The sequence below is a fragment of the Mustela erminea genome, chromosome 10, assembly GCF_009829155.1.
Source record: "Mustela erminea isolate mMusErm1 chromosome 10, mMusErm1.Pri, whole genome shotgun sequence".
Lineage (NCBI taxonomy): Eukaryota > Metazoa > Chordata > Mammalia > Carnivora > Mustelidae > Mustela > Mustela erminea.
Window position 1 is genome coordinate 71,863,030 of NC_045623.1, and position 15,328 is coordinate 71,878,357.

The 15,328-nt window shown below is 35.7% G+C and overlaps 1 protein-coding gene across 4 annotated transcripts in view; it reads left to right on the forward strand.

Moving 5' to 3' along the window:
• The window catches only part of SPATA6 (spermatogenesis associated 6), a 150,835-nt gene that overhangs the window by 11,491 nt on the left and 124,016 nt on the right, over positions 1–15,328 (forward strand). For 3 of the 4 annotated variants that reach the window (XM_032301777.1, XM_032301775.1, XM_032301776.1), the window contains exons 2-3: positions 7,676–7,813; positions 9,411–9,459. In XM_032301777.1, coding sequence (XP_032157668.1) covers positions 7,676–7,813; positions 9,411–9,459 — 187 coding nt within the window. Of the gene's footprint in view, positions 1–7,675; positions 7,814–9,410; positions 9,460–15,328 lie in introns of those variants that run through there. The other variant, XM_032301778.1, reaches the window with a different exon arrangement.

Here is a 15,328-nt window from a genome sequence, read left to right on the forward strand (position 1 = left end):
TTTGTTTTGTATTTTTTCTCTGACTCATATGAGTGATTTAGGAATACAGTGTTTAATTTCCAAATATTTAGGTTTTTTTCAGGTATTTTCCTGTTATTTATTTCTATTTAATTTAATGGGGCTAGAGAATATAGTCTGCATGATTTCAGTCCTTTTATGTTTGTTGAGACTTCTATGGCTCACAGTATCATCTTTCTTGATAAATGTTTTCATGTGCACTTAGAAAAAAAAGTATATCCTTCTGCTGTTGGATGGAGTATTACATAAATGTCAATTAGGTCAAATTATTTGAATGTTGTTGTTCACATTTTCCATACTCTTAGTGATTTTTTGATTGCTTATTTTATCAGTTACTAAGAGGAAAGTAATGAAATTCAGTTTGTTTTCATGTACTTTGATAGTATCTTATTAATTGGTTACACATTTAATTTTCTTATATCTTCTTGATTTTTGAAATTTGAAACTTGAAATTTGACAAATCAAATTTTTAATCAATATGAAATGCTTCACTTTAACTTGGGTAATCTTTCTCTTTCTGAAGTCTACTCTGTATCAGATTAAGACAGTCCTCTAGCTTTCTTACGATATTCATATATTCATATGATACACCCTCTATCATTTTGCTTTTATCCTGAATCTTTAATTTAAAAAAAATTAAGATATAATTCACATATATAAAATATACCTATTTAAAGTGTACAGTTCAGTTAATTTTTATATATTCATGAAGTTGTGAAACAATCACCACTGATTCCAGCGCATTTTCATCACCCTATAAAGAAATCCAATACCAGGGGTGCCTGGGTGGCTCAGTGGGTTAAAGCCTCTGCCTTCTGCTCAGGTCATGATCCCCAGAGTCCTGGGATTGAGCCCTGTATCAGGCTTCCTCCTCTCTCTCTGCCTGCCTCTGTGCCTACTTGTGATCTCTGTCTGTCAAATAAATAAATAAAAAATCTTAAAAAAAAAAAAAAAAGAAAGAAAAAGAAAAGAAATCCCATACCTGTTAGCTGCCTTTCCTCCTCCCTCTTCCCGAAACCCTGGCTACCACTAATTGGATTTCTAGGTCTATGGATTTGCCTATTCTGGACATTTATATAAATGAAATCATATAATATGTGGCCTTTTGTGGTCTGGCTTCTTTCACTTAGCATGTTTATAAGATTTATTCATGTAGCATCTGTTGGTACTTTATTCTTTTTTATGGTCAGATAATATTCCATTGTGTGGATATACCACATTTTGCTAATCCATTCTTCAGTTGGTAGCATTTGGATTGTATCTGTTTTTTGGCTATTACAAATAATGCTGCTTGTATGTATTAATACTCTTGCTTGTATGTATAATACTCTTGTATGAATTTTAGGGTTGCTGTATGTTTTCAGCATTCTCAGGTATATACCTAGGAATTGCTGAATCTTACAGTAACTATTTAGTTTTTTTGATGAACTGCCAAACTTTTTTCTACGGTGACTATGCCATTAATATGTTTCCAGTAGCAAAGTGTGAGGGTTCCCATTTTTTGGGATACTCCCCAACACTTGTTTTTGGCCATCATCTTAATTATCCTAAGATCCTAGTGGATGTGAAGAGGTTTCTCATTATGGTTTTGATTTATATTTCCCTAATGACTAGTGATTTTGAACATTTTCATGAATTTATTGGTCATATACTTATCTTCCTTAAAGAGATAGCTATCTTTTTTTGCTTCATGGGTTTTGGAACTCTGTTAAGCGCACATATATTTTCTTAAAATGTATGTCATATGTGTTTTTAATTGTTGTGTCATTATAAAATGTCCTTTGTTTCTAGTCCAATTTTTGTTTTAATGTCTATTTTGTCTGATATGAGTATAACTACTGCAGCTCTTTTTTGGTTACTGCTTGCAGAGTTAATTTTTTCCATGCTTTTACTATCAACCCATTTGTGTCTTTGGAACTGAAGTGTGTCTCTTATAGACAACATATAGTGGGATTATAGTTTTTATCCATTTTATGAAGTTCTGCCTTTGCTTGGAGTAGTTGGTCAGTTTACCTTTCATGTAATCACAGACAAGGTAGAATTTGCCTCTTTCATTTTGCTATTTATTTTCTGCATGTGATGTCTTTTTTTGTTTCTCTGTTTCTGCATTAGTACCTTTTGTGTTAACTGTTTTCTAGTGTACCATTTAATGCCTTTGTTTCTATTACTATATTTTTTAGTTATTTTCTTAGTGGTGGTTGTCCTGGGGTTCACAGTTAACATCTTAGTTTATAACAATCTAGTATAGATTAATACCAAGTTTAATTTGAATAGCACACAAAACTTTTGCTTCTATTTACTTCCATTCCTTCTCTTCTTAATGATTTTATTTTCATGCAAATACATCTTTATACACATAAGCCTCATCAACACAGTTTGATAATTGCTGCTTTATGTAATTTTATTTGAAATAAGGATGGAGAAATAAGAGAAAAAAATTATACTGTCGTTATATTTATTTGTGCTTTTTTTCTTCTTTTTTTTTCATGTGGTTGGGAGTTATCTAGTGTCCTTACATTTCAACTGAAGGATTCTCTTTAATATATCTTGTAGGGAAGTTGTGCTAATGATCTGTTCTGTTCATCCAAGAATATCTTAATTTTCCTTCCTTTTTGAAGAGAATTTTTTGTTGAAATTGAATTCTTATTTGAAAAAGTTGAAGTACAATATGCAAATATTATGAAATTCCTTTAGCACTTTGAATAAGTCATCCCACTTCCTTCTAGCTTCATGTTTCTGAAGCAAAATCAGCTGTTAAACCTATTGAGGAATTTTTTGTACTTGCTGAATCACTTCCTCTTGTATGGCATTAAAGATTCTCTCTTCATCTTTGTCTTTTGAAAGTTTGATTATGATGGATGTGGTTTGGAATTTTTTAAGGTTGTTGGGTGTGTAGATTGCAATTCTTTAAATTATGGAAGCTTTTGTCCATTATTTCTTTGAATATTCTTTCTGGCCATTTCTCCTCTTATTCTGGGGCTCCTATTACATCTATGTTGTTGTGCTTAATGGTATCCCACAGATCTCTGAGAGTCTATTCATTTTTCTTTATTTTTTCTTCCTGTTCTTTAGGATGATAATCTCAGTTGATATATTTTCAGGTTCACTTATTCTTTCTTCTGCTAGCTTCTCTAGTGATTTTTTTTCATTTCTGCCATGTACTTTTCAACTCGAATTTCTATTTGGTTCTTTTAAAAAATGATTTCTGCTTATTGATATTCCTTCTTTGATGAGACATTGTTGCCATACTTTATTTTAGATATTTAGGCAAGGTTTCCTTTAGTTCTTTGTACATATTTATAATAGGTGATTTAAAGTCTCTGTTTAGTAAAGCCAACTTCTGGGCTTCCTCAGAGATAGTTTCTATTGACTGCTTCTCCCCTGTGTATGGATCATACTCTTGTTTCTTTGTATATAATATTTTTTGTTGAAAATTGAACATTTTAAATAATATAACATGGAACTCTGTAAATCAAACTCCCCCCTATTTCTCAGGGTTCATTGTTGGCTATTGCTTTTTTTTTGTTTAGTTACTCTCCTGAGTTAAAGTCTGTATTCTTTGTCAGACCACCAGAGTCTCTTCTTGGTTAACTTAATGACTTGCTAATGACTGGATTTATATATCCTTTAAATGTCTTCAACCAGTAAGTCTCCCAGTCTTTGCTAAGGATCTCTGTGTGCTTGTTGGGCATGTTTTCTGAGCCCTACAGGGAGTTTACAACTCTGGCTTTGCCTTCATTTCCAACTATCCCAAAGCCTCAAGGTCAGCGAGAGGTGAGAGATTAGGGTTTCATCAGGTCATTTCTGGGCACATGCACAACCCTGAACATGTGCATGATCTTCTAAGTTGCCAAGAATATATTTTACTTCTCAAAGACAGTACCCTCCCCAGCCCTCACACACTCATATACATGATTTTCCAGCTTTACCTTTTAAGCATTTTGATCAGGTTATGTTTTGCCTCTCTTGTGATCACTGCCTCAGGCATCTGTGGTGTTAAACAATTGCTACTGATTGTATTTGACAATTGCCCTGAGGAGAAAGGCTCTTTATATGAGTGAACTCCAGTTCAAGTCAAATAGAATCCTTGTGAATGAGGGCTTCCAGGGTACTGTCAGACAGATCAAATAATGACAGTTTCCTAGGGATGGAGCTTTTGGGTAGCACTAAATCTGTTCTCCTCCACTGTCTCTGGGACTGCTGGTTTTCATGGCTACTATAATTCTAAGGATTTTGGTTTTCAAGGCTACAGAAGACCTGAGTAGAGGGGATTGGGAGTAGAATACATTAACATACCACAATATCACTGTATTAACCAAAGTTCAGCTATTTTTCTCCAATAAATGCTCTTCAGATTGTTGCACATCTCTGGTTAGTTTTTAGAGCTGTAAAATGTTCATTTTGACAGTTGTTGGTAGTATTCCCTTTTGCTTTTATAGAGGGACTGATTTTTAGAGGCATTTGATCTACCATTCTGAAAGTACCATTTCATTTTTTTTAATACTTTTTAAATTTTTTAATAAACATATGATGTATTTTTATCCCCAGGGGTACAGGTCTATGAATTGCCAGGTTTACACACTTCACAGCACTCACCACAGCACACCCCCCACAATGTATATAATTCCACCACCCTCTCTCCCGACCCCCCTCCCCTCAGCAACCCTCAGTTTGTTTTGTGAGATTGAGAGTCCCTATGGTTTGTCTCCCTCCCTATCCCATCTTGTTTCATTTATTCTTTTTCTACCCCCCAAATCCCCCACGTTGCATCTCCACTTCCTCATATCAGGGAGATCATATGATAGTTGTCTTTCTCTGATTGACTTATTTTGCTAAGCATAATACCCTCCAGTTCCATCCATGTTGTCACAAATGGCAAGATTTCATTTCTTTTGATGGCTGCATAGTATTCCATTGTGTATGTATATATATATATATATATATATATATATATATATATATATACCACATCTTCTTTATCCATTCATCTGTTGATGGACATTAGGTTCTTCTCATCGTTTGGCAATTGTGGACATTGCTGCTATAAACGTTGGGATGCACGTGCCCCTTGGGATCACTATGTTTGTATCTTTAGGGTAAATACCCAGTAGTGCAATTGCTGGGTCATAGGGTAGCTCTATTTTCAACTTTTTGAGTGAAAGTACCTTTTCTATGTCTGTCTTTATCTTTAAAGGAATTTTCTTTGAAGACCACATATTATGTCTTGCCTTTTTATCTAATCTGAACAATTTCTGCTATTTAATTAGAATGCTTAGAATATTTATATTCATGTAATTATACATATGGTTGTTTTATTTTCTATTTGCCCCATCTGATTTTCTTTACCCATCCTCCTTCCCTGATTTCTTTTTGGAAAGGTGCTCAGAGTTCTATTAAAGCATGGCAGAATTTGTAGAACTGTGGATGAGAAAAACTCATGCTTTCTTGCATATATTACACATTGGAAAGAGAGTCAGTAGTTTCTTTTTTTTTAACTTTTATTTTTTTTTCAAAGAGTTTATTTATTTATTTGACAGAGAGAGATCACAAGTAGGCAGAGAGGCAGGCAGAGAGAGAGAGAGGAGGAAGCAGGCTCCCCGCTGAGCAGAGAGCCCGATGCGGGACTTGATCCCAGGACCCTGAGATCATGACCTGAGCTGAAGGCAGCGGCTTAACCCACTGACCCACCCAGGCACCCGAGAGTCAGTAGTTTCTAGTAGGGTAATTAGAGCAGCTGTGCTACTCCATAGAAATAGAATATAAGTGACAAATTTGAACCAAGGATGTAATTTTAAATTTTTTACTAGCTACATTTTTAAAAGTTAAAAGAAGTAGATAAATTAGTTTTAATAATAATTTTATTTAGATTAATATATTCAAGGCATTAGTTATTAATGAGATATTTTATGCTGATTTTATAATGAGTCTTCAAAATCTTTTTGAATACAAGTCTTCAAAATCTTCAAAATCTTTTATTTTACATGCAGTATTTATCTAAATTTTGGACTAGCCACAACTATAGGCATAAGTGGCTTTGAGATACCACATTGGGTACTGTGGAGTTAGAGGGATTCTAACAGATTTGATTTTAATGAGGCATAGTAAGAAATGAAGGTGATGGGCAACATGAAATTTTCTGAGGACATGGATTTTAATAGATTTTAATGATCAGTGGGGGAATATATTAGGACAGAAGTGGAAAACAATAAGAGGGAGATGGAGTCAAAATATCTGGCACAGAAAATAATCTTAGCTGCTATGTACAAAGAGACATGAAGTCTTAGTAATTTATTCAGTTCAGGAATGTGTTGAGATGACAAATGATAATGATTTTCAGTCTAACAATAGCTATAGCTAGTATTAGTTGAATGCTCTGTTAGGCACTTTTCTAAGCACTTTTGAATGTTTTGTATTCATTCATTTACTGTGTCATTTTAAATAAGTGTATCATCTATACTTTTGGGGGGCTCTGTTGTTATCATATATAAAAAATATGAAGCTGTACTTGATAATCTCTAAGCTTTTCCTAAATACCAAAGTCTATGGTTTTGGATATATTGATGAGGAAAATAAAGTTTCTGTCGTCGGCAATTAATTTAAAAAGGTGAGATGTATTCACTAAATTAAAATGTGTGGAGACAATAATTGGGCCTTAAGAGAACTACAAAATGTTATGAGAATCTAAAATGTATTTACTTGAGTATAGTAGATTCGTGGTATATGTTTGGATTAGATTGAAATGAATAATGATAGCTGGTGAGTCAAGAGAAGTTTTGTGTAGGAGATGCAGTTGATTGATGTAAGCCTTGGGAAGTAGTGAGTGTAAATGAGGAGGAGATGGAATGGAGTGTTGAATAATCAGATAATGGGAGAATGTAATGTGTGTATTCAGAGGATAATAAAAAATACTTTGTATTATTGGGGAGCCATTGAGAAATATTACTATGTGGGTAAGTTGGATTCGAATCTTAGAGAGCCTTTAATATCCTACTAAGTGTGTGGTTGATCACTGCCAATGAAATATGGCAGGGACTGGGGAGACTGTGCCATGTAGTTTTTAGAAACCTTATATTTTGTGCCTATACTTTCTGTCAATGATGAGACTAATTAAGTGCAATTTCATATTTAAAAAATTTCATTGTGCTAGAAACTTATAATTCACTGGCTTTGAAACTTTGTCATATTGCTTTTGATGAGGGTGTATATGGGCTGCTATTTAGAATGGTACAGGTCAGATTTGTGCTTTTTATTGCTAGTTTTTGTGTGTCCTCTAGGATAGTGCTGTGTTTCTGCTGAGTCTTAATCCTTTGTGATTAAATGATGCTGAGTAAGTTTATGTCAGCATTCAGCATAAAGTGGGTGCCTAAGGCTGACTGTTTAAAACTGTTAGTGTCTGTCCCAAGAGCCAGTACACAGAGCTTCAAATGTGGCACAAAGAACCAAATGGAAAATCATAGATTTCTCAGAGGGATGGAAGTTATAAAGGCATTTCATTTAACTCTGCAAACATGAGTCTCTCTCTCTCCTTTTTTCATTTGAGCTTAATTTTATTAGCTTAGCAGACTAGTGGTTTTATGTAATGCCTTGTAAATTATTTTAGTAGGATAGTTCAGGGGATTCGTAAAGCAGTTACATCTCTCTATCTAATTTCATTCAGGTAACTTGTCCAGGAGTGGTGCTGAAAGACAAGGAGGACATCTATCTTAGCATCTGTGTGTTTGGCCAATACAAAAAGACACAATGTGTCCCAGCCAATTTTCCACTGGTCTTCAATGCCAGAATGGTGTTTGAAAAGGTGAGTTCAAATATCAGATCAAATATTTACACATAATCAGAGGACTTCCAAATTTTTAATGAAAACCCAGAACACAAATTATTGTTGCTGACTATATACTTTTGTTTATTCAAAAGGAGATTTGTAATTTAAATCTGAAAATAAATATTCATTATTTATGTATTGAATCAGTTGCCTCTTTTTTCAGGATGGATCAGTTTATTTCTAAAATTGTGTTAGTGGGCTTTATTTAAAATAGAGCACCTGAGTATTAAATAATTTTTATAAAAAAGAGAGAGGAGACATTAATAGGTATTTACAATGGTAAATGTAAATAGGTATTTACAATTTACAATGGCTATCTTGTGGTACTTCATTCTATGAGTTTCTTTTCTTTTCTTTTTTTTTTTTTAAAGATTCTATTTATTTATTTGAAAGAGAGACAGTAAGAGAGAGCATGAGTGAGGAGAAGGTCAGAGGGAGAAGCAGACTCCCCATGGAGCTGGGAGCCCGATGCGGGACTTGATCCCAGGACTCCAGGATCATGACCTGAGCTGAAGGCAGTCGTCCAACCAACTGAGCCACCCAGGCGCCCCTATGAGTTTCTTTTCTATTTTTCCCTGAAACTGCTGCTTCTGGTTGTTACTAATCACATTCCTCACTTTTTTATTTCCTTCTTTCCTTCCTTCCTTCCTTTTCCTTTTCTTCGGCAAGGAATTACCCATGTCTCCCTCTGCTTCATGCACTGTTCTATAGGTACTGGGTAAACAAGACAAACAGCCTCCTCTCTCAGAGCTTTCATTGTAATATGAGAAACAGAAAATAATCAAGTAAACACAGGAATAATGCAATTTTAGATAGTGGTAAGTGTCATGAAAGAAGTAAAGGGGGGCACCCGGGTGGCTCAGTGGGTTAAGCCGCTGCCTTCGGCTCAGATCATGATCTCAGGGTCCTGGGATCGAGTCCGGCATTGGGCACTGTGCTCAGCAGGGAGCCTGCTTCCTCCTCTCTCTCTCTCTGCCTGCCTCTATGCCTACTTGTGATCTCTATCTGTCAAATAAATAAATAAATAAAATCTTTAAAAAAAATTCTCTTCCCCACTGTTTAAAAAAAAAAAAGTAAAGGGAAGGCAGGGGGGGGGCTGAGTGATTAGGGGGATTATCTAATTTAAAGGATAGAGAAGGCAGTAACATTTAAGCTGAACCTGAATTATGAGACAGTTTCAGTTATTCAAAGGTCTAGGGGAAAAGTATTCAAAGCAGAGGAATAGCAAATATAGAGGCATCTTGTTGGCAATAAGTTTGATGAGTTGCAGGAGCACGAAGAAGGCCAGTATGACCATGGAAACAAGCAGGGGAGGAACTGGAGGTGAAGATCAAGCACGGGTGAAGTTAGAGAGGGCGCGTCGGCTAGCCATAATATGTAATTGTCAAATCCTCCATAGTGATCATGGGAAGCGGAGACGAAGTGACAGTCTTCAAGAATGTCAAAAGTTTCTTTGGTTGGGAAAGGAGTATTTGGGGAATGAGAGGGAAAACACAGAGAGTGTTGTTTTATGTGTATATTCCTCTCACTTCCTCCTCTCCACCTTGCCTCCCTCCCTGCTCTCCCTCTGTAGGTGTTCCCTGAAGCAGTTGACCCTGGAGATGTGGTTGCACAGCTTGAATGTAAGTCTTTAACTTTTAATTCCTGATTCTAGGACATTTTAGAATTATGCTTCTTAATCTTGGGTCAGGTAAAAGTTAAAAAGAGTCTACTAAGAATTTTAAAAATCTTGAGTTGATCATTTTAAAACAATTTTTTTTTAAGATTTTATTTATTTATTTGCCAGAGAGAGAGAGAGCAAGCAAGCACAGGCAGGCAGAGTGGCAGCAGAGGCAGAGGGAGAAGCAGGCTCCCCGCCGAGCAAGGAGCCCGATGTGGGACTGGATCCCAGGATGCTGGGATCATGACCTGAGCCAAAGGCAGCCGCTTAACCAACTGAGCCACCCAGGCGTCCCTTATTTTAAAACAATTTTTAAAAACATTTTTCAGAATAAGAATATACCTGGAAATAATAAAATATACATGTGCTGTACAGAGGCTGAGAGTTTTTGCTTTTTCTGTATTAGGTCTGTGGGTATCAAAAAGACTTACTTGAACCTTATATTGATTTAGATGATATGAAGTGTTTTTGATGTAAAGATAGAGATCCATGTTGGGTGGGGCTTTGCCCTGCAAACAAGCATATGTCTTTAACCCCAGTGTATTACAAATTAATAGAGTAAATAATAGAATATTGAAGTAATGGCAGCTTAAAATTATATATGATTTGCATTTTGTATTGCATCTAATATGTTGGTAAATTATTTGAAGTGACATTTTCAAGACTGTGAGTAATAGTAAATTCCTCAAAGTACTAGGAATCAACTATAAAAAGATACAACTATTTTTGAGAGCAGCAATGCAAAGCTGTATATATATTTGGGAATAAGTTACTCAAGCTCAGGGTATGAAATGAAAAGCTCTGTTATCTATTCTTGTGATTAGAGAGGGATCTGAGATCACTGGTTTGGTCTAGTAAATATCTGTGGTTCAAAACATCAACAATAATGGGCATCATCAATGTCACCTGTTCTTTCCCCCTGCACCCCACTGGGATTCCAGCCTTGTAGAAACATTGAACTCAGCACCTTGCTGGAATCTGGGCATACGGGGAGAAATAGGCCAGCTTACTCTCTTATCTTTGTGAATTATACAGTTTAATGATTCGTCTCCAGAGAACTCTTTATGGCCAGCATCAATACCTTATTTATTTTTTTGTAGTTGTTCTAGTGCTTGATATTCTATCTTTCACTGTGGTGGATTAGGTAAGCAGCAGTTTGGTGTTAGTAGGTAAATACCTTTTCTAAAATTAACATTAAATAAACATTAATATTTCTTGTACATCTTCTTCAGTAACTGGGAAATTGTTTTGTGTATCTTAGAAAATATGAATTCTGATATCTAAATATCTAAATATTATCTAATATCTAGTATTATCTCATCTAAATATGAGATAATTATTTCATTCTGAAATTCTTTTTTTCAAAACACAATTCTTTTTTTACTATTTGTGTTTTTTTAAAAGATTGATTTATTTATTTGAGAGAGAGAAAGAGAAGGAGAGTGGGAGAGTGGGAGCAGGGGAAGGGACAGAGGGAGAGAATATTCAAGTAGACTCTTACTGAGCTCAGGGCCCCATACAGGGCCCAGTCTCACAGACCATGAGATCAGGACCTGGACCAAAACCAAGAGTTGAATACTTAACTGACTGAACTACAGAGGTACCCCTTTTTTTCTATTTGATTTGAAATTTTGGGACTATAATAAGAGTACTTAGTGGTTATTATTGTGGTTATTATTATTTGGAAACTTTCTTGCCTTGCTTTTCCTGATTTAGTTTTTCTCTTAGGTCTCTTCCCATCTTACTGATTCTACTTTTTGGTATCTTTCTCAAACTCCTCTTTCTCTGCTCTGTCTTTAAATTTACTATTCCACTGGCTTTACTTCTCCGGTCTCTTTTTATGTATTTATTTTCTATTTTTCTTCTTGTATTCTGCTCTCCAAAGACTAGGCTTCATGTATTCTCTATCTTCTGAAGACTTACATGTCAGTCCTTATCTTTGACCTCTCTTGTGAGCTATGGCTCCCCTTTTTCTTTTACTTTTTTTCTCTTAGGTTTACAGTCTTTCATTGTCCACTAACCTTATTAATATGAAAAATTAAAAACATACTAAGAGTGGTGAGAATGGGACAATGAAGTCCAATATACCTATTGTCCAGTTTCAACAATTTTCAACATATTATCAGTTTTATTACATGTGCACTCTGCAACTTAAAGTAATTGTGGTTATCTTTAAAAGCACATCTTTACATCATTTTACCATAGGTATTCTAGCTACACATACACGCATACCACTATGCTGGTATCATGCAAGGAAATTAATTATTTCTTAATAATATCAAATATGTAGTCATAATGAAGATTTCCCCACTTGTCACCAAAACATCTTTTTACAGTTGGTTTGCTAAAATCAGAATCCAATCAAGGTATAGTTCATACTCTATGTATCAGTGTTTACCTCTTGAATCTTTTTCTCTGTATTTGTGCCCCTCACTTTTTTTTTTAAGATTTTATTTTTAAGTAATCTGCATAGCCATCGTGGGGCTCAAACCTACAACCCCAGCGTCAAGAGTCACACGCTCCACCGACTGAGCCAGCCAGGCACCCCTTTACTGCTGTGAATTTACTAGAAAAACCAAGTCCTTTAGAATATCCTTTAACTTGGATTGACTGATTGCTTCCTTAAAGGGCTGTTGAGTTGTTTATTACTGTATTATGTAAACTGATAATTAGATCTAGAGGTTTGATTAGATCTAGAGGTTTAATTTTTGGCAAGAATCCTTCAGAGTTGATTCTGTGTACTTGTTGTAAAATATCAAGTTGTATATGAGTCTGATGGTCTTAAGTTTAGTGATGTTAAAATTGATGATTTAGCTCCAGGCAGTACCAGCCTGATTCTTCCATTGCAAAGTTCCTCATCAGTCTTTCCTCAAGTAACTTTGAGATCTGCCTTTTAAGTAGGGATTACAAAGTGTGATTTTCCTAATATTGTCACTTTCTGTATTTATTAGCTGGAATTCCTCTGTAAAAGAAATCTTCTTTATTAGCAATTTGTTTACTCTGAAACATAGTTCTTCAAGAAAGCCAGAGTCATTCTTCTCTTCTTCCCTTATAGTAATAGCTTTAGTGAGGCATAATTTGCATATCACAAAATTCATCATTGTAATTGTACTTAAATGATTTCTAGAAAATTTATGCAGTTGTGAACCATCCTCACGATTCAATTTGTGATACTGCCATGACCCAAAAATTTCCCTAATGGTCATCTACCAGCATTCCTTATGGCCACTTCCCATCCCCAACAACCACAGATCTATTTTCCCTCTTTGCCTTTTCTAGAAATTTCATGTGTATAGATTCATATAATATATAGCCTATTGTGTCTGGCTTCTTTCACTTAAAATAATATTTTTGAGATCTATCCATGTTGTTTTATGTATTAGTACTTCATTCCTCTTTATTGACAAGTTAGTATTCTATTGTATGAAATTTATTTCCCTTTCCAAAACTCCAAAATATTGGAGTGAAATTAAAGATCAGCTAAAAAAAGCAAATGAAATGACACAGCATGTTTATAGATCAGAGATAGTTCATGAAGGCAGTTCTTCTAAAATTTTTTTCTACATTTAACATTATTTCTATTTTATGGACATTTGGATGAGCATTGCATTATTTCTAGTTTTTGGCTCTTATGAACAGTATTGCTATGAATATATGGCTATAAGCTGGATTGTATACTATGTATAATGTTTAACTTTTTTAAAGATTTTATTTATTTATTTGCGAGAGAGAGAGTGAGACAGTGAGGGAGAGCATGAGGGAAGAGGAGGGGCAGAGGGAGGGGGAGTAGCAGGCTCCCTGCTGAGCCGGGATCCTAGGGCCATGACCTGAGCAGAAGGCAGACAATCAATCGACTGAGCCACCCAGGTGCCCCTGTGTTTAACTTTTTTTTTTTCTTTCCATTTTTTAAAAATTTAATTTCTTTTCAGTGTAACAGAATTCATTGTTTATGCACCACACCCAGTGCTCCATACAATACGTGCCCTCCGTAATACCCACCACGAGGCTCCCCCAACCTCCTACCCCCCACCCCTTCAAAACCCTCAGATTGTTTTTCAGAGCCCATAGTCTCTCATGGTTCTTTTCCCCCTCCAATTTCCCTCAACTCCCTTCTCCTCTCCATCTCCCCATGTCCTCCGTGTTATTTCCTTTGCTCCACAAATAAGTGAAACCATATGGTAATTAACTCTCTCTGCTTGATTTATTTCACTCAGCATAATCTCTTCCAGTCCCGTCCATGTTTCCATGTTGCTACAAAAGTTGGGTATTCATCCTTTCTGATGGAGGCATAATACTCCATAGTGTATATGGACCACATCTTCCTTATCCATTTATCCATTGAAGGACATCTTGGTTCTTCCCACAGTTTGGCAACTGTGGCCATTGTTGCTATAAATATTGGGGTACAGATGGCCCTTCTTTTCACTAAATTTGTATCTTTGGAGGTAAATACCCATAGTACAATTACAGGGTCATAGGGAAGCTCTATTTTTAATTTTTTGAGGAATATCCACTCTGTTTTCCAAAGTGGCTGCACCAACTTGCACACCCACCAACAGTGTAAGAGGGTTCCCCTTTCTCACATCCTCTCCCACACACGTTGTTTCCTGTCTTGCTAATTTTGGCCATTCTAACTAGTTTAAGGTGGTATCTCAATGTGGTTTTAATTTGAATCTCCCTGATGGCTAGTGATGATGAACATTTTTTCGTGTGTCTGATAGCCATTTGTATGTCTTCATTGGAGAAGTGTCTGTTCATATCTTCTGCCCATTTTTTGATATGATTATCTGTTTTGTGTGTGTTGAGTTTGAGAAGTTCTTTATAGATCCTGGATATCAGCCTTTTGTCTGTACCGTCATTTGCAAATATCTTCTCCCATTCCGTGGGTTGCCTCTTTGTTTTGTTGACTGTTTCCTTTGCTGTGCAGAAGCTTTTGATCTTGATGCAGTCCCAAAAGTTCATTTTCGCTTTTGTTTCCTTTGCCTTTGGAGACATATCTTGAAAGAAGTTGCTGTGGCTGATATCGAAGAGGTTACTACCCATGTTCTCCTCTAGGATTCTGCTAGATTCCTGTCTCATGTTGAGGTCTTTTATCCATTTAGAGTTTATCTTTGTGTACGGTGTAAAAGAATGATCGAGTTTCATTCTTCTACATATAGCTGTCCAATTTTCCCAGCACCATTTATTGAAGAGACTGTCTTTTTTCCACTGTATTTTTTTTCCCGTTTTGTCAAAGATTATTTGACCATAGAGCTGAGGGTCCATATTTGGGCTCTCTACTCTGTTCCACTGGTCTATGTGTCTGTTTTTATGCCAGTACCATGCTGTCTTGGTGATCAAAGCTTTGTAGTGAAGCTTGAAATCAGGTAACGTGATGCCGCCAGCTTTATTTTTGCTTTTCAACATTTCCTTAGAAATTCGGGGTCTCTTCTGATTCCATACAAATTTTAGGATTATTTGCTCCAGCTTTTTGAAAAATACTGGTGGAATTTTGATTGGAATAGCGTTAAAAGTGTAGATTGCTCTAGGCAGTATAGACGTTTTAACAATGTTTATTCTTCCAATCCAAGAGCATGGAATGGTCTTCCATCTTTTTGTGTAGTCTTCAATTTCTTTCATGAGTGTTCTATAGTTCCTCGAGTACAGATCCTTTACCTCTTTGGTTAGGTTTATTCCCAGGTATCTTATGGTTCTTGGTGCTATAGTAAATGGAATCAATTATCTAATTTCCCTTTCTGTATTTTCATTGTTAGTGTATAAGAAAGCCACTGATTTCTGTACATTGACTTTGTATCCTGTCACGTTACTGAATTGCTGTATGATTTCTAGTA